This window comes from Akebia trifoliata, chromosome 8 (assembly GCF_017979445.1).
Source record: "Akebia trifoliata isolate Shusen 1 chromosome 8, ASM1797944v1, whole genome shotgun sequence".
NCBI lineage: Eukaryota > Viridiplantae > Streptophyta > Magnoliopsida > Ranunculales > Lardizabalaceae > Akebia > Akebia trifoliata.
This window is the reverse complement of record NC_141382.1, coordinates 36,857-59,607: the sequence shown is the minus strand read 5'-3', so window position 1 is coordinate 59,607 and position 22,751 is coordinate 36,857. Positions and strand designations below refer to the sequence as shown.

The following is a 22,751-nucleotide window of genomic DNA, read 5'->3' as shown; positions in this document are numbered from 1 at the left end:
CATTTTTTCCTATTCCCTCTCACCCTTTTCAATCTAAACCAGAAGGAATCAAAAGAGAAGCAATTTTTTTTCCAATAGTCGACCCGATCGGACAACTGAGTCGACTCAGCTATTGAGTCAATTCGACAACCGAGTTGACCCGGTAATTGAGTCGACTCAATGAATCGAGTTAACACGGTACTGAGTTATCTCGGGCACTGAGTTGACTCGTTTGACCGAGTTGACTCGGTAATTGAGTCGACTCAATGAGTTGAGTTAACACGGTACTGGGTTAACTCGAATACTGAGTTAACTCGTTTGACCGAGTCAGCTCGGAAATCTGAGCCGACTCAGTGAGTTTAGTTAACTCTGGTACTGGTTTAACTCGAACACTGAGTTAACTCGTTTGACCGAGTCAGCTCGGGAATCTGAGTCGACTCAGTGGATTGAGTCAGCTCGAAAACTGAGTTGACTCTGTAATATGAGTCGACTCAGTGGATCGAGTCAACGCGGACACTGAGTCGAAACTACCACTGAGCCAACTCAGCAGCTGGGTTGACTCGGTGGGCGTCTCCAAAATCGCACCCTATTTTTTCAGGACCGTTTGGTCACTCTAAACCAATCATGGAAAGCTCAAATCCAAAGGCTTACAATGAGCGATCAATTTTATTAATGAGGCCATGCTTTTTTGGAACGTGGAACAGTTGTACATTTGACCGATCAGGCCATAGACGACTTGAATAATGACGAGCATGCGCCAAAGCGTGCAAAAGCAATTAACGGTTATAAATTTGAAGTTTTGAAAATCTTCAAATTCACTTTAAAAATGATAGTTCAAAAAATAACCGTTGCCGGGGATCGAACCCCAGTCAATCGTGTGACAAGAGGGACTCCTCACCACTACACTTGTTAATTCTTTAGTTAAATTTAAATTTATTTTAACTCTAACATTCCTATTTGCCACCACATTGTATAATACTCATATTTTCTTCAATTCAAGCTTCCAATCTTAATCACATAAACAGTTTTGATCACACTTTTGGGATATATAACACTCAATAATAATAAAAAAAGAATACAAGTATAATAATGGATCATGATTGTTTGACCTCAATTGATTGTTACAATCATAACATTCATTACCTCATTATATGAGGTCATTGAAGCTGTACATACAATCTTGTGTAAAATATCATTTAAAGTTTTTTACAAAAATATATTTACATAAACAAAGAAAAAATTTATTAGGAAAAAAAAAACAACAACAATAAAGAGCTGATATATATGTTTAATGTATTCTTATTCTTACAAAAATTATGTTTTATATTAATATATCTCCCGTGTTTAATCTAAACCTATTTTCAAGAATAATACTTTGCAATGTTTAATCCCTTCCCCATATATATTACTTAACAAGCAAGGTTGGTTAGTAGCCAATACATACACACTTGTTCTTTTGCAGGGAGTGGCTGAATTCCATTGATAGACTCATTTTGTGTTGATTATAAAACTTATAGAAATATGTTCTGCATTAGACTCATAATTTCAGGTCCACCTTTTCAAAAATAACACTCAAGTCATGTATAGATACAATTCAGATGTTTAAAAAAAGAGAGTAAAGTACTACAAAGTTAAGCAATAGAATCCTCAACAATCATTGATGCATTAACCACACAATTTGTTAGCATTAGTCTCACTACTCATTATAACAAGAAGTAAAAATTTTATGATCACATCCTTTTGTTCTTGAATCCCACTTCTACGAACTAAAAGCAGTATGCCTGGATCTACTAGTCTTCTAGAAATCAGTGCAGAGTGCAGTGTCAGCAGGCAGCTGAGGGCTTCATTTTCAACTCTAAAGACTTTCTGCACCATTTCAAGATGCAGGTGCTTCTCTAATTGTGCGTTGGACCAAATCAGACACGTCAATTGGATTCGTTGCATTCTTCCTTTTAGTATCGACACCAAGGTAATCTGTTAAGACTTTCTTTACTCCAAACCCACGATGATGGTGAGGTTTATTGCCATTGAGGAATGGGGATCTATCTCCCACCCTTGCAGGACTAACAAGCGGTGCTGGTGAGAAGCTTGGAGTGGTAAATGCTGTTGCATAGGGAGTGCTTGAGACAGGCACTGAGTACGGAATTAAAACGCTCTTATGAGAGATCACGCTAACAGTAGGAGCTGATGAGAACTGATCCGAATGCTTGGTCAAGCCATCCACATACAGTAAATCATCAATACGGGCCACAATATTATATGCTAGGCTCTCCAAAACTCTCGAGTAACCCTCGAGTATGGATTTCCCAACATCCTGTAAAGAGAAGTTTTAAAATTTGTTAGAGTGAAAATTGTGGATTCAATCTAAACCAGAAGGAATTAGTGAGAAGCAATTTTTCTAATAGAAGAGGGGTTGAACCTTGTTGAATTGGATCTTGCTCATATCCAAGGTTGTTTGCGGGAGACCAGGAAACCGCTGCTTCAAGCAAAGCAAGAGGCTCTCAGCTCTATCCGCAAGCAATTCTCTCTTATCTACGTCAACCATGAACTCCTTTACCATCCCCCAGGACGACTTTGAAGTGGAGCGATATGTGCTAGTAGGGGGTTTGTTGTTTGTTCTACGACGCCACACAAACATTGAGGCCTCAACACGGTTGGCGATCTCTAAAGCCTGGTGCTCAGAGGACAGATCAATGCAATCAAGAAGGCATTCGGGAGAGAATTGATCTGACGTAATATAACGGTGTATCACATCCCCCAAGCTGGCTCTTCCATTCTGAAACCAATATTAAAACAACAAATTTTTAGGTTTCTTTAATCTCATAAAAAAGCAGAACCAATTGATTATGAACAATTAATTATATACATACCTTTGGAAGGCCTTCTAAGTATGATTCAGGAACTTCCATTTCAGCTAAAGCAACACTGTTGATAGCCATGGCAGCTTTAAGGATTTGGTTTGCACATTCACGTTTGTGCTGCAATTGCTTCTTCAAATTCTCATGGAGACCACCAGGAGGGACACGAGGTACAGGTAGCCACCATTTCTCCTCTTGGCGTTGAAGAGGTCTACGGAAGGAGGCCGAACCATCGGCATCTGGGGCTAAGATCCCTTGGTCCACATACCAGAACTCCATGTTGCTAAAGCTGTCTAGTATTTCCTGCAGATGTACAAGTCAGTTCTATTACTAGATGGCCTCCTACAATTGGAAACAATAGCAAAGAGATACAGTTGATGAATCTTACAAGAAGCATGTTATCCAATTTACGTAGAGCTGGCAGATTGATATAAAGATCTGATCGAGGTCTGCAAGTCATGATCTGAATCATATAGTTTGAGATGAATCAAACACGGTATCAATAATTAAAAAAAATACATGAACTACCCCTTTACCCACTTAATTAATCAACTTTCAATATCACCAGATTTCAACAATAATAAGCATTCCCTAAAAGGAAAATATGATCTGAGAATGCAGTGGGATGACTAATTGGCGCGCAGATATCAGAATTCAACAAAAAACTAGCAAAAAATAATAATTCCAAAAGTGTTGCAGCTCTTAAATTTACACAATTACAATTACGATCACTTTCCATTTACCCATTCATTTTTATTAACATATAATTCTTTTTATTTTTGTGAGCAAGCAAGGCTTTGGAACTACGATCTTGTGGTTGTGACACAGAGCATCAACCAATTAATCAACTGTGTCAAGCAACATTCCATTGACGAAACAGTCTGTGCATTAAGTAACATGAGAGGTACAAATAACCAAGATATTGAGCATTTTATGTATGTGGAAATGATTTCAAAATGTAATGGGATGACTAAATTTTAGAATTCAACGATAAACTTTCTCAAAGTAACAGATTACAGAAATTTGTTGCAGCTATCAAATGAGAAAAAGAATTACCTCAAGCTTGCTTCCATCAGGAAATGTTTGCCATGAAGGAATCAGTTCGACAATGTGGTCACTAACACAAAGAAGCCATTCCATCTCTCGTTGCCACATTGACTTTTTCTCAGGTTGTAGAGGCTCTAATCTCCAAAGCTGCCCAAAAAGAGTGGCTACAGATTGGGGGGGGGGGGGGTGTGAAAAAAAATCAGAAATATTAGAAGAAACCCATATCAAAGCAAAATTAAAAAAATTCAACAACTAAGCCTAAATTTAGAAAACCAACATAGGCATACCACATAGATTAGTAATGGCATTAGAAATCGCCAATGCCGTAGAAACCCCTTTCCCACTCCCTGACATGTCTTCACCAAGCAACAATTTTGAAAATCTCTCCTTCATCATCTCAATCTCTATCAAAATCCCAAATACATAATCAAATTGCAGAGCATAATAGTCAAATTTCCTCCTGTCTAGAAGAAAATGAAAATTACACCATTACATACCTGAAATCTTGGAGCCTTGATTTTCTAGTTTCCTATCTTTCAAATGGGGCTTGTCTTCATCTCCAGTAACATCAGACATTGAGCAGTTTTGTGCCTCAGGCTTTCGAATTGGCCAACCCAATGGTGGTGGAGGAGACGACTCTTCCGAACTCGAACTACTTAGAGTCCGCTCCTCATTAGCCATGGCATCAGACGTCGTCGAAGTATCGGTGCTTGAACTGCTCTCTCGAAACCCCTCTTCAATGGAATCCGTAATAAAAGACTCACTACCACCTCCATTTGAATCAAGCCCATCATTCCTTTTTTCGATTCCGTCATCCTTTTCAACCAGATTTTCCATCCTAAGCTCTATTGTTTCTAGAAATCCAGAAGAATTACACAATGACAAATCTCCTACCAACCTAGACGGAACATAGAAAACTTCTCAGTCAGAACGACCCAATTTGAAAACTTAGCTCTGCCTCTGCAAGACAAATTACGAAGAGACTTGGAGATCCAAAAGCCCAAAAGAGAAAATGGGTTAATTATGTAATAAGCGGAGCTGCTAAACTTCAGCAATGGCAGACAGAGAGGTTGAGGTCATGGTCTGTTTCTTCTATTTCTTCTTGTTGGGAGGAAGCGAAGCTCCATCCATAATAAGGAGGATTCAACAATTTTCTGAGGGGTAAAAAGGGAAATAGAGAGGGATTTTTTGAGTGTCAGAAGGTGGGGTTACTGGCTAGGGTTTATTTATAGAAGGAGAGGTGTGATTGAAGTAAGGCATGATTACTAGAGCTTGCTCTAACACATGATCTCTGAGAGTCAGAGGTGAAGAAGAGCCTCTTTTTTATTTTCTGCTTCTTTTCTTTTTAAGATTTAGAGTTCTCTCCCCCCATTTCTCCTGATTTGAAGCTAAACGTTTTACACCCCAAAAATCCCAACCCAACTCTCTCTGCCTTTCCGAGGCCCTGAGCGTATTTCAAGTCCATTTCAAAATAATTGATAAAATAATGCGCGAGTCGTGGAAGGGAGGGATCTCCTAGTCCCAGAGGGTTTTCTCGTTTACCAAATTAGCCCTGCACTAAAACATATTTTACTAAGATGCACTTGAGTTTTGATTTTGAATCAAATCATCATACTATACCAATTACCTTTTGATACCGTAGGATGTTCAAAAAATCATTCACGAGGGATTTTTATTTATTTATTTATTTATATTGTGGGTGTCCCCACACTTTGGATGACACTAATCTCATGGTCTCACGCATCTTTCCTTCAAAAAATTTACGTACAACTGATTGAGTCGATGGCCAAGAGAACCCTAAAGGGTGACCGCAAGGAATTCATTATTTTGTAGGCATAAAGATGTAATTAATTGTGGAGGGATAAATCCCTTAATCACACAAGAAGGTGTTTGGATCAGATTAATGTTCCATAGATCGGGTGTTCATGATGCACTCATTCGAATACCAATTTAGATCGGGTGAGATCTGAAAGAATAACCCCCCAAAGAGGATAATGCACTAAGATCCCAGGATTCTCGAAATTCGAGTACAATATCTTAGGAAAATCTTTGATTTCAAAGGATTAAGTATTAACTTCTTCAAGGAAGGAAAGTTGATAAAAGGAAAGTGAAAAGAAAGGGAGAGGAGGACTCTATAAAAGGGAGGAGGCCACATATAAAAGGTAAGCGATTTCTAAGAGAAAAAAGAAAGAAATTTTTTTGAATATTTTAACTAACTTTGACATCGGAGATTCTGTCTCACAGGAAAGAAGGTCGGATTGAAGAGAGAAGACGCATAAGCAAAAGACCTAACAACCGAGTCGGAGTCCAACAGTTGTTTGGATATAGGGCAACAATTGCTTCTACACTAATCCCTAAGATTGCAAGTTTGAACTTAAGGAAAATTTTCAACATGCAATCAAGTAAGTCTTGAAATCACCCAATTTCCAACTCAAAATCATAGGGACAATCCCTTATCACTAGTTTTATTGCTGAATTAGCCATCTATGTGTATGATTCAAAATTTCCATTGTTCTTCTAAATTTTTCAAGGGAAAATGTCTTTCACTTAGACGAAATCTCTGTTAGAAGTCTTTTTATTTTAATATTGAATTTATAATGATAAGATAATTTCAACCTTCTAAGATATATTTGATACATTGGGGACTATGCTCAGTCTCTAGAAAGAGTGCTTAACTACACTGAGGAAAATTTTAGTTGATTCCTCCTCGTATTTTCAATTGCAATCTTGACAAAGGGCAATCTAGTAAATTCAGCTATAGCAGCTTGAGGCTGTACCCTCATCATCCTTTTTAAGCCCTTTATATATATTGATTTTCTTTTTTTGCTTTTTTTTTTATGTTTGAATTCAAGAAACCCACAAATTGGGCTTAAAACAAGTAGGCAAGGTTCGTTAACGTCATTTACACTCAAATGTCTTACACACAATTTCTTCTGGCTCACGGAATTTAGTGTTTAGGCCCACCCTCTGGTGGACCCAGTAAGATTCTAAGCCCATGTTGAAAAATATTTAAATCCAATGACTTGAAATCACCAATCAAGATAATATCTCTCCAATCATACCATGTGGTGATTAACTTTCCTCCTAAATTTAACAATAATAGAATATTTGGAATGATGATAGAAAATGAAATATTGTGCGAGAAGTTGTTAAACTTTCATAAATCATCTCTCAACATCATCCCATCCCTTACTCTCTCTCTTCTAACTTTCCTTGGAAGGCTTTATCTTCTTTTTTGATCTTGTTGCCTGCCGGTTGTTCCAACCTACAAATAAAAAAATAAAAAAATAAAAAATAAAAAAAATTGATTCAACTCAACGGCTAGAAAGTTGTGTGTGGTTGACGTTGATTTAAAAACGGCTATGTTTTATAGCCGTTAGTGTAAGTTATGACTTTTGCTTTGGAATATTGGGTTGCCTTTCCAAACACTACTTTTCTTACAAAATTTCAATTTTTGAACAGGGTCCCCAAAAGTGTATTGGGCCTGATACTGATAGAGAGTGAGTTTTCAAACTTCAAACCACCCGATTTTGTTCAGCTTGGTCTCATACCATAATCAATGAACACCATTACTCTTGGGTTAGATCCCATGCCGTTGGTGTAACTTATGAGAGCCTACACATTCAATCACCAAAAGAATGAGAGGGAGTGAAAACTCAATTGAATATCAATATAATATTGTTAATATATTCAAAAAAAAAAAAAAAAATTCTTGTGATCCCTATTAAGAAAAGGGGAATTTCTCAAATAATTACAGGTATTTTTATTCATTTCAAAAGCATTATAAGCGTTGATAGAACTATCACATAGTGTTGACACTTTAAGAAGATAAACTCGAAGTCTCTTGATAGGATAAATCATGTTAAGGCTCTGTTCTATTACGAAATTGCTTGATCAGAAACGTACATGAAACTACATTGGTTTCCATGCTCTCTTTATCACACCATGTTAAGTTTTCACCACTCCGCTGTAAAGTTTGTGCGGTTAATTTTTTATTTTCGTGGTTGACTTTAACTTTGGTCTTTATCTGCTTCTCAAGTCTCCTTGTTTGACTTAGTCTCCTCAAATATCTGAAATACAGATATTACACAAAATTAAACTTAAAAAAATGAATAAAAATATGCACAATGACCTAATTATCCTAAAATCATTAAAATAATATAAAAATCTATTCAAAGGAATTTATTAATTAAAAATAATGTTTTAGGTCAAAGATGTTGACAAGTGCCCTATAAATTTGTATCTAATTAGACATTATCTAGCACCTATCACACCCCCAAACCCAAGTTTTGCTAGACCCTTGACAAAATAAATGATTAAATCTAATTTAGAATTAATGCATGAATTTTCGTTACTTTCGTAAGTCTCTCGATTACATTTAGCAAATGCAATAAGCCTAAGTTATTTCTAGTGGACAAGTTTGACTCGTAAGAGTTTGTAGTGAATATCAATAGTGTGTAATAGTTCTGTCAACACATATAATACTTGCAACATTTTTGAAAACTTCAGTAATTATTTGGAATTTTTTTTTATTTAAATAATATTAAAAAACTAATTTCATATATATATATATATAAAAGATAAAATGTAAAAAAATACTAATTAATATCCAAATAATTAAGCATCTCCACTCTCCATAGATCCTCCAATGTTTTGATGGGCCACACCCTCTTGACTGTACCTAGCAAAAAGACGAGAGTAAAAAAATAAAAAATCCTAGAATGATTTTAATTTAAGTGTAATAATAGTTGATAATTTTCCAACACGTATCATGTGTTCTAATTGTTCATCTGTTTGGATGAGCTATGGGACATGATGTTGATGTGCCCCACATCTCCCACTGCCCAAATATTGTTTGGATTCACCCATGTTTCACTTGGGTTTTTGTTCCAACACACTTTCCTAAGTCTGGGGTTGCTGCAAGAAACAACTAATACCTCATAGGCATTGAAGAAAGGTCTTGCCATCCTTGAACTATTGATCTTGCCATCTAAAGCAAGATTGTTTTTCCATCTATAAGCTTCTTCTAACTTTGATTTTGAAAAAAGGGTAGAAATCTTTGCCGCATTTGTGTTGCATCACCAAGCATAACCTAAATTAATATCTAGGTTGAAATGAGAGAGTGGTCGGAGTGCACGAATTGTGATAAATGCGTTTAGAGTAAAATTCCTCCCAATGTCTAGAGATGCACATTGGGAGGTATGAGGTTTTTCTGTTCTTCTTCTCCAATTGCCTCTTGGATTCCATTAAGGGATTGCGAATTACATTCTGACATTCAAATCATTTTTTATTTATTTAAATAAAACCTTTAATAGAGTATTGGCTTTGGGTTGAGAGAATTGTAATGTTGAGATTTTTCCAGAATGGTGTAGCCAACAAGGACTACTTATAGGTCCACATGACATATTCTTTGTTATATTCAATAACCGTAAGATGAAGTTGATTACCCTATAGGTCCATGTCAGAAGGACTATTTAGTTGTGTTTCGAAGTTATTATTTATCCATTAGGTGGTTGTGCAGCTATAGATGATTTCAATGGCTAACCATTATTTATAGAATACGATATATTCATTTTTTAGGGACATGAGTGAATCTCTTAGTTAGCATTTAATGTGTTTCCTAATTCAAAGGGGATGTTACTTACATTTAATGTGTCTTCCCCATAATGTGCAACTCATACTATCAGAAATCGTGTTGAGGACATGTGTATCACAGAAATACTCAATATTTGTACCCTTACAATTGTGCATTGCCAAACCTAGGCAAATCAACATGCAGTAAAATATTTCATATGTCAAGTGGGCTCAAGGAGGTGCAAATTCTCTGTTTCATGTAGAAGTAAATCGGAAAGCTCAATGAATGTGCAGATAAGTCGATATGAGTCCCTCAGTCCCCCAATGCTTGAATGATTAACCTAAAACGATGTTAAGGCTCTCTTTCGAACATACAGTAGAAATGAGAAGAAAAACACAGGTTTCCTAGATCAATAAAATTTTATAGGGATTTAGTTTTTATTGGGAATCATTAGGAATATCCTCTTATCGATCAGTCAAAATAATGCGGGTAAATCATTTCTGGTTTCTTGAGAAGAAGGGGACGCAAACTGTGACAAATAAAAAATCATACCATCCTGGTGCTTTTCCCCACAAGCAAACAAGTCCTAACTAATAATAATGGTGAAAGGAAGAAAAAAAAAGTTCCACACACACGAACTTGGTTAGAAGTGTTGGTCAAAATGCAGATTGAAATTGGTTTTTCGCCTACATTTACTTCAACCTTCAAATCTAAAGAATAAGATAGGATTTTTGAAGATGGGATTTGTCTAGAAAAATCTTGGTTTTCATAAGTTCAAAAAATTGATGGATTGAAGATGATATTGATCATAAATTAAAAATAATTTACCATTGAAGATGACTGATTTTTGGCATGGAAAGAAAAATCTCAAGGATTTATTTTATTATTTAATTTTCTTTAATTACAGGTAGAAGAATAAGGTATTTAGGTCTTTTTATTGATTTCTTAGAGAAGACCGAAGTAAGGGGGCATGTCATGATCAATTTGAAAACACAAAGGAAATTCACCAAAACGTGCATCAAATTTATATGTTAATGAGAGAATAACGAATCACCTTCACATTAATAAAATCCTTGTGGGAGTGCCTGTAACCATCCATCAACATTAATAAAAGTCAATCATTAGAATTGATACATATAGTAGTACTAAGAGGGGGAGAATGAATATGTCATAACTTAATTAACTAACGTGAATGAATCTACTTCTCTACCTAATTCATATGTGGTGTGCGCACGCTCCTAACACAAGTTTTTGACTTCAGATTAGATTGTTCAAAAAAAGCAATTTATATAATAAAGGATGAAATCAAACACGAAACCAAATGAATAATATCAACCAATTGAGCCACATGATTTCAACTACGTTGAAATTGTCCTTCTCGTAGAGGTTTCTTGTTGGTTAATTAGTAAGTACTAATATGAAAAATATTAGAGAAACACTATAATATTGCTCTGTCATATTTTACCTCTATTTCATTTATTTTTTTATATTGGGTACCCAAGAAATATTGATTTGAATCACCATCTTTTTTTTTTTTTTTTTATTATCAAGGAGATGATCCCAAACCAATCGATGAGGAAATTATAATTTTAAGTTACAATCGACTTTATGAATTATGAATCACCAACTAGGAATACTTTTTTTTTTTCCCCACTTTCTTTCTTGAAGGAAACAATTGCTAATCATTATCCCATCAGTGATACGAGTCGTTTATGCAATATGAGACAATTGAGCGAAATATCAGTTCTAACTGAGGCCTCAGCTTTATTACTTTGAATAATATTACGAAGTTGAGTTACATTAAAATTCTGAATCTTTTTTTTTTTTTGTTTAAATCATTATTAGGAATATTATTAACATCATTCAAATTATCAATTTCTTTGAAAGGATTATAGAGTTAAGGTTGTCTATTCTGTTGAGATAAATTAAAGAGAGTGATTTTCTTCCTTTATCTTGTATTCCTTAATGCCCAAAAATTCTGTCGTCAAAGGTCATCAAGTTAATTTCTTGTAGCATGCATACACACCGACAACCTTTGGCGTACCTAAAATCCAAATTTCCACGATTTGTAGGCCATGTGGTGTGTAAATTGTAAAAGAAGAAGAAAAAATACATGGTCATGTACATATGTTCCGTTACTACAGTTTTTCTTTATTACAATACAATTGTTACAACAATATATATTTCCATTACCCTTCGATTCCCTCAAGCTAATTAAGAGTGGTTCTAATCCCCCAACTCCTAATTTTATTAACAACTAACTTAATTAAGTGATATTATAGGACTAAAACCCCACACAACAAACGACAAGAAAGAGAAATCTCCAAATGAAATAAATATCTACTAATTAATATCATCATCATCATCATCATCATTATCATTATCATCAGTGGTGATGGTGATGATGAAAGCTTGGATCCTTAACGATAGTCACCGGACACACAGCGTGGGATATCAAGTAACTGGTCACGCTCCCGAGCAATATCCTATCATTCATTATCAATCAAAACTTAAGATACTACCATATATCTATTCTATATATAAATAGCAAATTAAGTCTACTGTATGGATGAGTTGTGTTGTGTTGTTACCTGCGGATCCTTCCAAGTCCTCTGCTTCCCATAACCACTGAATCTAGCTTCAGATCCTCAATCGCTTCACATAGCTTCTCCCTCGGATCACCCCAGTATATTTTCGATACAATTGTCACCTGAAATGAAATCAATCACACTTGTTGGAAACTTACAACATAATTTTTATTTTATTTTATTTTTAAAGAAAAATTAAATCCATGTACACCTCTTTCTGTCTGCTAGCGGTATCGAGCATGTCCAGCACTTCGGGATCTGTTTTGATATTATAGTTGCTCATCATCAACTCTGGCACCCTAAACTCCATCAATGGAATCAGAACTGCTTTACTTGCCCCCAGTTTGATGATCACATGAATCAGTGGTCAAGGATGATTAAGTGAAGAAATTAATAATAATTGATAAGGTAGAAATTAATTATATAATTAAGAGTTTTGGTATGTACAACTTACAGGATGAAGCTGAATTGATGATTGGATCCTTGTGGGTGTGGATGTGTCCTTTGGATTTGACATGAAGAATAAAGAGGGTATGACCCTTGTGGTGGAGAAGGTTATCAATGGCCCATTTAAGAGCGCTTTTGCTGCTCTCTGAGAAGTCCATGCACACTCCTATCTTCTCATCTCCTCCCATTTCTCCTCCCTGATGATCTCTCTCTCTCTTTCTTTTTTAGAATTTTGATCTTAACAACAATACTACAGGATATATATAATCTTAATTAAGACTACTCTACTACTATAATCTAATCTGAATTAATGAACCACAGTCAACTCAAGACTCCCATTGGGTCTTATTAGTTTTATTATTGAGTACACGTAAGGGATGATTGTGACCTCCAGAAGCATGTTTAATTATATCGGATAACTTGATATTTGGCTTACCCAACCCAACTATATAGTATATACGTGACCCTATAACTTAAGATTAATTCCATGTGGCATTCTCATATTGGCTAATTCGCTCAGCACCTACACCTGAAAATGTTGATTAAATTTGGTGATTTTGAACATGTGCCATTGCTTATCAGGCCATTGATGAAAGCCGATATTAATTTTCAAGACAATAATGACAAATGGTAGAGAATACCAATCAAACTTAATATGTCTATAGTCTACTCTAGATTACGGAGTTGGGTAGAAAAGTAGCAAAACATGATGTCATATATTATAATTTGCAATAGTCAGCTTGTACAGATCTAAAGTAGTAGAAGCATGTGAATCAATAGATTCGATAGGTTGTATTCAATGGAATACTCTAAATTAATTTGAATCAATAGATTTAATTGATAAACAAGTAATAGTTTGAAAAACAAAATAAAACATAAAGCTAAAAATTAATTAAAAGAGAAAGGATAATTAAATTGATTATTGATTGATTGATTTTTAATTTTTGGATTTGGAACTCTTTATATAGATAATTTTATCATAACAACTTGTAATCCTACTAAAATATCAAAAATTAATATTCCTAATTTATTTGTAATATAATACTAATTTTTTAATCCTATTAGAACTCAAATTAGATTCTTTTAAACACTTCTAATTATAACTTAAATAATAAAAATAAATTTAAAACAAATTAGAAATTAACAAGGAATTATATTTCTAACATAACTATGAAATATAAATTCTACTAAAAATAAAAATCTAATAGAATTAGAAAATTACTTAGAGCTGTAGATATCCTACATCAAGACCCCACTTGGTTATGAGGTTGATGACAATCGTTTGGGTAAAGTAGGTTGTATCCTAATCCCCACTCTAACGACCGCATACCACTTTCTCCTTTAGATTGGGTTTTAAAGCCATAAAAATAAAACTGATTAAAAATAGGAAGTATAGCACAAAAAGTGCATTTTGGCCCTTGAAATGGTTTTTTTTTTTTTTTCTAAATGATAAAACATGTCCAAATTAAGGCTTATGACATTGAAATTATTAGTGCTGGTTAATGTTTTTGTAGTTAAATATATAATAATAATCGTTTTAACTTATGATCACAAAGTTATGCCCGTTTTAAGGTGCATGTTTAGCCCTTTGGCACATCTTCTCTTGGTCTCGGCATTTCATGTAGTCTTTTGCTGCTCATCCTACATCAAAAAGTCAGCTTATAGGTAGAAAGAATCATGGAGTCTGCATTCAATCCATGTTAAGATCCTATGACTGCAAGATTGAGAACACAGTGGAATTCGACATTGAACTTGTTCACAGGTGTACTAAATCTATTATGGCCCAATCAAGGCCCACTCAATCGCATATATTGCTCTTCCTTCTTTTATACATGCATGGGCATATCATGCAATTCTTCATTTCATTAACAACACGCAATGAGTCATTTCCGATGGTGATATTTTTCAATCAACAGTCTTCATCATAGACCACATTCTTGCTCAATGGAATATGCTGACTCTGGAAGAAGAGAGAATGTACAATTGTGGTGTAAGATATAGTAGTAGATTGTTACATACATAATGCAACTCCACATGTTTGTAACTCCATTTCAAAAATTTTAATACTTAATTGTTCACATGGCACACCATGGATTATGCCACATTTGTTGATTTATATATAATACTGTTGGCCTAGCTTTGGAAAGATGCACTGTTTTCTCTCTTAAATTTAATAGCATATTGACTAGGAAGAGAATGGATGTTAAGTATATACATGAGTATTCACCTATTTGTCCTAAATGTTCAGATGTAGGGATTGGATTTAAAATTTACTTATGTAGTGGCTTTGCTAACGCTCCAATCACGACCCCGCATGCGCATACTACAATTGAAATGTGCAGAATTAGTTAACTATATCTAAATGGCTTAAAATTAGCTTGATTTTTAAATGAGAGCATATATAGATTGCCGTGCCACAGGGCAGGTGCACTCTAATTCGAATTTTAGGAGGCATTATTAGATTTTCTCATGTTTGCTTATGGGTTGGGAACAAATTCATGGGCCAATCATGACGCTTAATCTAACTGGCAAGGAAGTTTTGATTAGGCTGAAAATTATCTTCGTATTGTAGCTTTATGGACTCAAAGTCGGTGTTCAAAAAATCGGACCAAACCAATGGTTCAATCAGATTTAATAACAAAATTGATTTGGCTAATAACACTAGTCTTTCATAAATTTTACATTTTGTGAAAATAATAGAAGATTAGACATAACTTTAATCTTACTGAACTACGGTCCAACTACTACTAGGGTATGACTAATATGAGAAATTTTGGGTTCAATCATTGATTCTGTTTTTAAAACATTTCTAAAAAGAGATTATCACGACTCACATGGTATTATGCGATTACATAAAAAGTCCAAAGTAATGAAGACAAGAAATGATCTGTCATTTGTATTAATTTTTTACATTTTAATATCAGAGCCATCACACTTCATTGTCATTGAACTATTCCCCCGACTTTCCTAGGATCCAACGAGGACTCAGATGTAGAGAGAAAAACAGATCACATTCCCTGGATAATCAATCTATTGGGAGATATTTTCCCATCTCAGGCATTTGTTTGGACTTTGGAATTTGGAGTGAAACCTCTGTAAATCTCTCTCTCTCTCTCTCTCTCCATTATTGATTGAACAGTTGAAATCAGTGTAATGGAAAGCATGAGAGAGATGAGAGGGAGACATCAGGTAGTGCTTGTACCCTTGCCATTCCAAGGCCACATAAATCCCATGCTCCAACTGGCTTCCATTCTTCACTCTAGAGGCTTCTCCATCACAATCGTTCACACTTACTTCAATGCTCCTAACCCATCCAATCACCCATATTTCAAATTTATACCCATTAACGATGGCCTATCAGATGATGAAGCCTCCTCTCAAGACTTTGTTGCCCTCATATTAGCCCTCAACCTCAACTGCCAAGCACCTTTTAACAAGTGTTTGGTTGGGATGATGGAGGAGAACCAACAAAATCCAATTGCTTGCATCATATCGGACGCAGTCATGTACTTCACACACAGCGTGGCAACCCATCTGAAGCTCCCCACATTGATTTTGAGGACTAACAGCGTCAACTCTTTTGTACCATTTGCTGCCTTACCCCTTCTCCAACAAAAAGGTTATCTTCCTGTTAAAGGTATCATTCTTTCCTTTTTGTTTCTCTCTCACCCAAGGAGGAAAAAAGAATCTTGTTTTCTTTGGGTCCATCTGGTTGAGGTAATAAGGCCAGAATTTTTTAGGATTCAGTGTGTAATCAAATCAATAAGTCCCGACCTGAATCTGATCTTGATCCCACAAGTTTTCATCTACTTAATTTGTGGCATACTTATCTAACAATCCAAATTGGATAAGATATCATTCATGTATGTTATTTCTGATTGAGACACAAATGTCAGACACGTTGGGTGGACCTTTTGACATTTATACACTTTTGAGGTTCCTCCAAAGCTAACCACAGAACTTTTTTTTTTTCGATAATGAATAAGGCTAAGCACGGATCTAATAATATTTTGTGCCTCAGATACTTTGTCACAGGAACCAGTACCCGAGCTTCCACCCCTCAGAGTGAAGGACCTTCCAGAGTTCAACAGAGGAAAGATAGAAAACTTACTAGAATATCATGCCAACGTTATGAATGCATTAAGGACGTCTTCAGGAATCATTTGGAACACCTTCGACTACCTCGAGAAAACCACATTAAGTACAACGAGATATTTCTGTTCCCTTCTTCTTAATAGGTCCTATGCATAAGTGGTACGATTCAATCTCATCCTCGTCTAGTAGCTTAATAATGGAGGATACGAATTGCATCAATTGGCTTGACCAACAGATGCCTAGGACTGTTATGTACGTGAGCTTTGGTAGCATGGCTGTCATGGATGATAGAGAACTAATGGAGACAGCTTGGGGATTAGCCAATAGTGAGCAACCATTCCTATGGGTGGTTAGACCTGGTTCGGTAAGTGTGTCAGAATGGATGAAACTATTGCCCGAAGGCTTCAAAGAGATGACAAGGGGAAGAGGTTGCATTGTCAAATGGGCACCTCAAGAAAGAGTACTGAGCCACCCTGCTGTAGGAGGGTTCTGGACTCATTGTGGTTGGAATTCGACATTGGAGGGTGTATCGGAAGGGGTCCCTTTGCTTTGTTGGCCTTGGTTTGGGGACCAGAAAGTGAGTGCTAGGTATGTGAGCCATGTGTGGAGGGTGGGCTTGGAAATGGAGAATGGTTTAGAGAGAGGGGAAATAGAGAGAGGCATAAGAAGAGTAATGGTGGACATTGAAGGGAAGGAAATCAGGCAGAGAGCAATGGATCTAAAGGAGAAGGTAGATGCTTGTGTGAAGCAAGGTGGCTCTGCCTATAAGTCTTCAGATAGGTTGGTTCATCATATTTTGTCATTGTAAGAGGTTTTGTACCAGTCTCTTTTCTCATTTTAAGAGGGGAATTCGGATCATATATATGCATTCAAGTAAACCCTACTCCTCCACCTCAAATCTTGCTACATAGATAGAGGAGATTCTTTCTTTTAATAAGAGGTCTAATTCGGTAAGAATTGAAATGTAGAAGTAGAGTTTCAACCCTCCTCCCTTCCTGGTTGTATAATTCACTGTTTTTTCCTCTTTAAATGAATAAACAGTTGTATTCTTAATGTAATGACCTATATAATGGAATTCGTAACAACAAAATTCTCTGAATTTTTGTGAAGATTTGCCAAAAGGAGTCCATTGAAAAAATCAGAGATTTATCACTTGATCGAGAAAAATTGTACGTCTCCAAGAAGGCTATTATTTAGTGCATATTCAAGCCTTAAAAAATGGGTGCCTCAAGCACAAAAGGTCACTAATACGTCCAAGGGGGATTTCTCCAATAGATCTTAGTCCAAAGGTCTGACACCAATTGATTCCCTAACTAATTTCCAAATGAAATGAGTGTGTTGTTGAGACATTCGTCTGTAGAGTGGGTTAGTTCAATGAGCATTTGTGTGATTTTTGTGTGTGTGTCAAAATTGGGCTCAACAACAACAACAACAAGAACAACAAGGTAACAATATGCCTGAGAGCAAAATTCCAATTTACATAATTCTAATTTACTCGAATTAGAGTCCTCGGCTCATTTGCACTCTTTGGACATAGGTTTGATGATTATTGGAGGATTCCTAATTGAGTGATAAATTGGAATTTGAGCGAAGGGATTTCGAAACTGAAACTCTTGCATTCTTCTTTTCCAAAAAGGAAAATAATAATAAACATGATAATGATATGAAAAGTAATAATAAATGAGTTTTCACATAGATTAAAAGATTTAGACTTAATGAACATGATAATGATCTGAAAATAAGCATAATTGAAGCATTATAAATCATCGTTATCATTATGATCATTTAAGAGGGTTAAAGACAACTAGTTTTAGGAAGAAAAATCATAGGCTTTTCAGGCTTTCAGATTGTTTTTATTAATTTATAAAGAGATTACCAAAGCCAATGGGCATGTCAAGTATTTTTAAACATAGGAATATTCACCAAAACATAGAAGGGTCACATCTAAAACAAACCACTATTTCTTTAAACTTCTAAAGTTGTTTAGGTTAGTTATAGTATTTTTCTTAAAAAATTCCTGATAAAAGATCATTTTTTATTAATATGTTATAAAAGTAGGTCGTTAATGGAGCATATCCTTTAGAGTCATGATAATATGACTTACCATGTGGCATACTCAATCGACTCCCTGACGTGGACAAATTCGGGAATCATAGATTTGTACGTCACGGGATACACGACTCCCTAGGACTACATTTTTTATGGGGAAGTGTAATCATGTATTTCAAGGTGTACAGATCTACAATATTCAAACTTGTCACGTTAAGGAGTCGATTGAGTATGCCACCTGGCGAATCATATTATCCCGATTCTATTTTTTACTATGGGACTTTTGGTCCAAATTCTCAATAAAGAGGCCTCTTAAGTCATTGTCCCTTTTCTATATTGCACTATATTGTAACACCATAGATTTTTAAATATGTATCTCGAAGAAATTCATAGATCAACAAATAGAAGGATTTGTTTGAAGTTGGAATTTTTCGAAACTGATTACACCATTAGATCCACATTGCAAAATTAACTGAAATAAACTATAAGATCGCAAAAATTGAAATTCAGGACATAGACTTTTTAATTAAAATAAAATAAATTGAATAATGACCATTACGTCCTTTTAATATTATAAATATTAAAACTCACGAAAATTTTAGAATTAACCCTCTATTTCTCACATTCTCTTTTTCTAAAAAAAACCCTAAAGAAACCCTAGCGACCTCTCTCTATTTTCAACTTAAATTATCATCTATTTATAGGACCCGTTAGGCTTCAGCGTAGAAGAAAAAATCGCTCAATTTATCGCAAGCTTCAAGGGGAATCAAGGAAATAGTGTTTCTGACCACGTTCGATACAAACCCTTCGGCCCGACTCAATTTTCTACACTTTTTGGATATTTTTCGGTGTAAATTTAAGGTAGGAAACTTCTAGATCTTCCTAGTAGTCATAGATTTTTATGTATTGTAGTTTTAAACCAAAAATCTATTATTTTATTGTAAAATAAATAAATAAATAAATCCATCATTTTAAAGAATCTATGATTCTCATCATTCGAGAAAGGTTTGTGGGGTTAACTTGTAAAATTTGCCGAGGACTCGTTACTTATTTGTTTTCAACAATCTATATATTGTTGGAAAGATTTGGAAGTCTCCTTTATAGAAAAAAAAATTAAAATAAAATTTTGTATTTAAAAAAGCCAACTTGCAATACAAGGCTGTAATGTTAGTCTTTTTTTTTTTTGAATTTATTTTTGTGTTATTTTTTTTAAAAGAAAATAAAATCATTGGAATGAGAGAGATGCTAAAATTATAGTAGGATAGTTTGGATACCATTAATAGTTATGTAATTTTTATCTATATATTTATTTGGTGTAACAAATAAAAAAGATGTAGAAAATGGAAAAGAAGGAATCAGATTTCTTTAACAGATTCCAGCATTGATTAAGGCAGGTTCTCACGACACATCTATTTATATATAGGTAGTAAATAAAAATTAAGTATATAACATGATTATGTGTTTCTTATGTTTCTATCGATGAATAATATGAGATATAAATGACTTGTAGATTTTGATGATAAATTTTTTGTTTTCATTATAATATTTATATTAAAATTGCATGAAATATTCTTTTAAAAGATGAATGTGAAATGCATAATCATTGACACATTTTGGAATGATGAATTGAGCAAATCAAGACTTAAGGCCTTTGGTGAAAGATCTGAAAGTCCCTTGAGGAAGGTTCAACGTTTTAAAACAGAGAGTTTGACTGAGATGTTGGAAAAATCGATGATGATGGTTATGATTAAGCCGGTGGGAAAATTGGTCATCATTGCATGCATTGATTGTTTTGAAATGACTTGGTTACTTGATGATAATATGATCATATATTTCTTTTTATTTGTATCTATGTATGCATAGATGTTAGTGTAACATTGACTTTCTTGTAAGCTTTAACTTATCGACTCTGTCGGATTTTTTTCTTCAGATAATGAGTATTGAAATTGGAGTTGGACGATTAAAATGCAGAATTATCATTGAACATAGTTTTTTTTATATTTTTTATATTAGTTGTTTAGTTTTTTTAATATTCAAATTTAGAACAATTTTATTTTATTTTGTTATATTTGGTTTGAATGTAATAAGTATCTAACAAGTATAACTACATTTGACATTTTGATTGGATTCCAAGATAATACTCTCCATTTTAATTAAGTATAAATTCCTATTTATTTTAATTTTTTTTCGATATGTAGTTGATATGATTCAATGATTCTTATTTCTTCTCACACCCTTAAATTATAATCTTGAATCAGGTCATGGATAGGATTAAGATTCAAAAAATTTAGTGTATGACAAATATGTACTTAAGAAAATCATTCCCTAATTACTAATCTTAATAAGCTTATTTTATCTCCTTGCATAAAAGTTCAATTACGTTGGATTTGTTGAAATTTTTCCTAACTGAATTTTTATTCATACGAGCTTAGAATCATAATCGAGCACCTCTTTTTCCAATCTCTTTACTAATCTCTATTTGTCCTTGCATATTAAGTACATGTACTACAAATGCTCATGGGACGGGCACTCATAGCTTGGCAGCCTGACATGTTGGGACTGGCAAAAGCAATCATTACCAAACATTGAGGCTACCCTTACCTTCCTCCTGATGACGAACAAAGTTTTTTTTTGTCTTTCTATTCAGCAAAATTATTGCTTTATTAACATAATTGATCTTACTACCATTATAAAGTTTTTGTCTATTTTCATAACCCTTCAAAATCTACTTTTAAATGATCAAAATCCAATTCACAGAAATATATATATATATAATTGTACCAATACATCCCCGGAAAGTCTTCGTAGTTTTGTCTAAACACTGATTTGTTTTCTACTCCACCAATAATGTAGCTGTTATGATAATATAAAGGAAAATGTTGAAATGACACAAAGTATTTACTGCAGTTCTCACAAGTTTGATGTGAGATGTGCACATCACCATAGATGTGTTTCCTCGCGATACGAGTAAAAATCATCTATGGTTATGTATGCATGTCCATGTCAAAATTGTGAGAATCACAATAAATCTTGTGTCACCCCAGCACTACTCTAATATAAAAGCACAAATCCTAGAACTCAACAAAGCAATACTTAACATTCCCAAGTTCACATAAAAAATACATAAGATATAATATCCCATCCTTGATACACATTGGATTGAATTTAAACTCAAGGGGTGATTATTATGCTTTCTAAAACTGTCTAAGTGCACTTTTTTTTTTTTTGTAAGTTTGTGAAAGTACGAATGAGGTTTTGATTTCAAGTATGTGGTATTACCACATACAACCATTGAAAGTGTTCAGTCATTGGCATTCTTACAACTGTCGAAAGTGTGCTTCATAGGATCGGCTTCTGCGGATCGTGCTGTGTAGTGTGGGATTAACACTCCAGCTGGCTATATTGCCAATGAGGACATTTAGGGTGGGAAGATGGTGGATTCTCAGTTATACATTGAATTTGTTTCATGATGGATGATATTGACTAGTCATATTGATGATGTATTGTACATGGTCCCGACTGAATATGATAAATGTAGATGCTAGAATTTGCTCTACACTTTTCCTCTCTTTTTGCTTGGGCGGACCTGCGAATTAGCCCACTCCGACGATCAAGTTAGTCTCTAAGAGAGTTGATCAATCTTAATTTAGTTTAGAGAGAAGAAGAATTCGAACATCCCATTTACCCATAGTCCTCCTCCTTTTATAAGCATCCAACTTGATTGTTTTCTGTGCCATTCTTTAAAATGACCCATGGCAGTTAACTTACTAAGGGCAGTTAGCTCACTCTCTGACACGTCAACTGCAGGGGTAGTTGCAACTGCTCTGTCAATCCTGGCATAATCAGAGCTGATCTGACATGGTATGGGTTGTCAGAGCTATTAATCAATGGCACATCTGTCAGATTCGTCTTGCCGACCTATACTGTCATTTGATATCCATGGAGCACGCCATCCGTGCTACTTAATGAATTGGTGGTGCAGGTTCGAGCTGGACATCCGCGCATCCGAGGAGTTTAGTTAGCTGGGCCCATATATTTTCGAGCATTATTCGAGCCAGAAATTCCCCCACAATAGACATATATCCACGGCATGGAAGTGATATATTTTCTTAA

General features: G+C 34.8%; 3 protein-coding genes across 11 annotated transcripts; 1 reads left to right on the top strand and 2 right to left on the bottom strand.

Annotated features, from left to right (window-relative positions):
- Positions 1-1,535: 1,535 nt before the first annotated feature.
- On the bottom strand, positions 1,536-5,358 carry LOC147395194 (rop guanine nucleotide exchange factor 7-like). The gene is made up of 7 exons (XM_086451431.1): positions 4,382-5,358; positions 4,172-4,288; positions 3,894-4,048; positions 3,226-3,300; positions 2,850-3,140; positions 2,399-2,755; positions 1,536-2,293 (listed from the first exon to the last, which is right to left on the bottom strand). The coding sequence occupies exons 1-7, from the start codon at positions 4,719-4,721 to the stop codon at positions 1,856-1,858; spliced, it is 1,773 nt and encodes a 590-aa protein (XP_086307557.1). The 5' UTR covers positions 4,722-5,358; the 3' UTR covers positions 1,536-1,855.
- A 1,708-nt stretch (positions 5,359-7,066) lies between these two features.
- On the bottom strand, positions 7,067-12,742 carry LOC147395193 (universal stress protein PHOS34-like). Of its 9 annotated transcripts, none has more exons than XM_086451246.1 (6): positions 12,502-12,740; positions 12,259-12,374; positions 12,051-12,169; positions 10,514-10,544; positions 7,436-7,499; positions 7,067-7,149 (listed from the first exon to the last, which is right to left on the bottom strand). In XM_086451246.1, the coding sequence occupies exons 1-6, from the start codon at positions 12,680-12,682 to the stop codon at positions 7,088-7,090; spliced, it is 573 nt and encodes a 190-aa protein (XP_086307372.1). In that variant the 5' UTR covers positions 12,683-12,740; the 3' UTR covers positions 7,067-7,087. The 9 variants fall into 9 exon arrangements, with proteins under 9 accessions (XP_086307372.1, XP_086307371.1, XP_086307370.1 ...); XM_086451248.1 differs by lacking the exons at positions 7,067-7,149; positions 7,436-7,499 and adding exons at positions 7,813-7,954; positions 8,484-8,565 and having other exon boundaries at positions 12,502-12,739; XM_086451250.1 differs by lacking the exons at positions 7,067-7,149; positions 7,436-7,499 and adding exons at positions 7,813-7,954; positions 8,484-8,559 and having other exon boundaries at positions 12,502-12,739.
- A 2,515-nt stretch (positions 12,743-15,257) lies between these two features.
- On the top strand, positions 15,258-17,673 carry LOC147395192 (UDP-glycosyltransferase 76B1-like). Its single transcript, XM_086450889.1, is given in 3 exon segments — positions 15,258-16,131; positions 16,516-16,696; positions 16,698-17,673. Coding segments are annotated over 3 exon segments (1,365 nt in total). The 5' UTR covers positions 15,258-15,647; the 3' UTR covers positions 17,398-17,673.
- Positions 17,674-22,751: the final 5,078 nt, after the last annotated feature.

Coding starts and splice junctions, on each gene's coding strand:
- LOC147395193 (XM_086451244.1), bottom strand. CDS start 12,682: ATGGGAGGAGATGAGAAGATAGGAGTGTGCATGGACTTCTCAGAGAGC. Junction 12,375..12,501: donor CATCAATTCAGCTTCATCCT/GTAAGTTGTACA, acceptor GGGCAAGTAAAG/CAGTTCTGATTCCATTGATG. Junction 12,170..12,258: donor CCGCTAGCAGACAGAAAGAG/GTGTACATGGAT, acceptor ATTTCATTTCAG/GTGACAATTGTATCGAAAAT.
- LOC147395194 (XM_086451431.1), bottom strand. CDS start 4,721: ATGGAAAATCTGGTTGAAAAGGATGACGGAATCGAAAAAAGGAATGAT. Junction 4,289..4,381: donor TCAAGGCTCCAAGATTTCAG/GTATGTAATGGT, acceptor GGATTTTGATAG/AGATTGAGATGATGAAGGAG. Junction 4,049..4,171: donor TGCCATTACTAATCTATGTG/GTATGCCTATGT, acceptor CCCAATCTGTAG/CCACTCTTTTTGGGCAGCTT.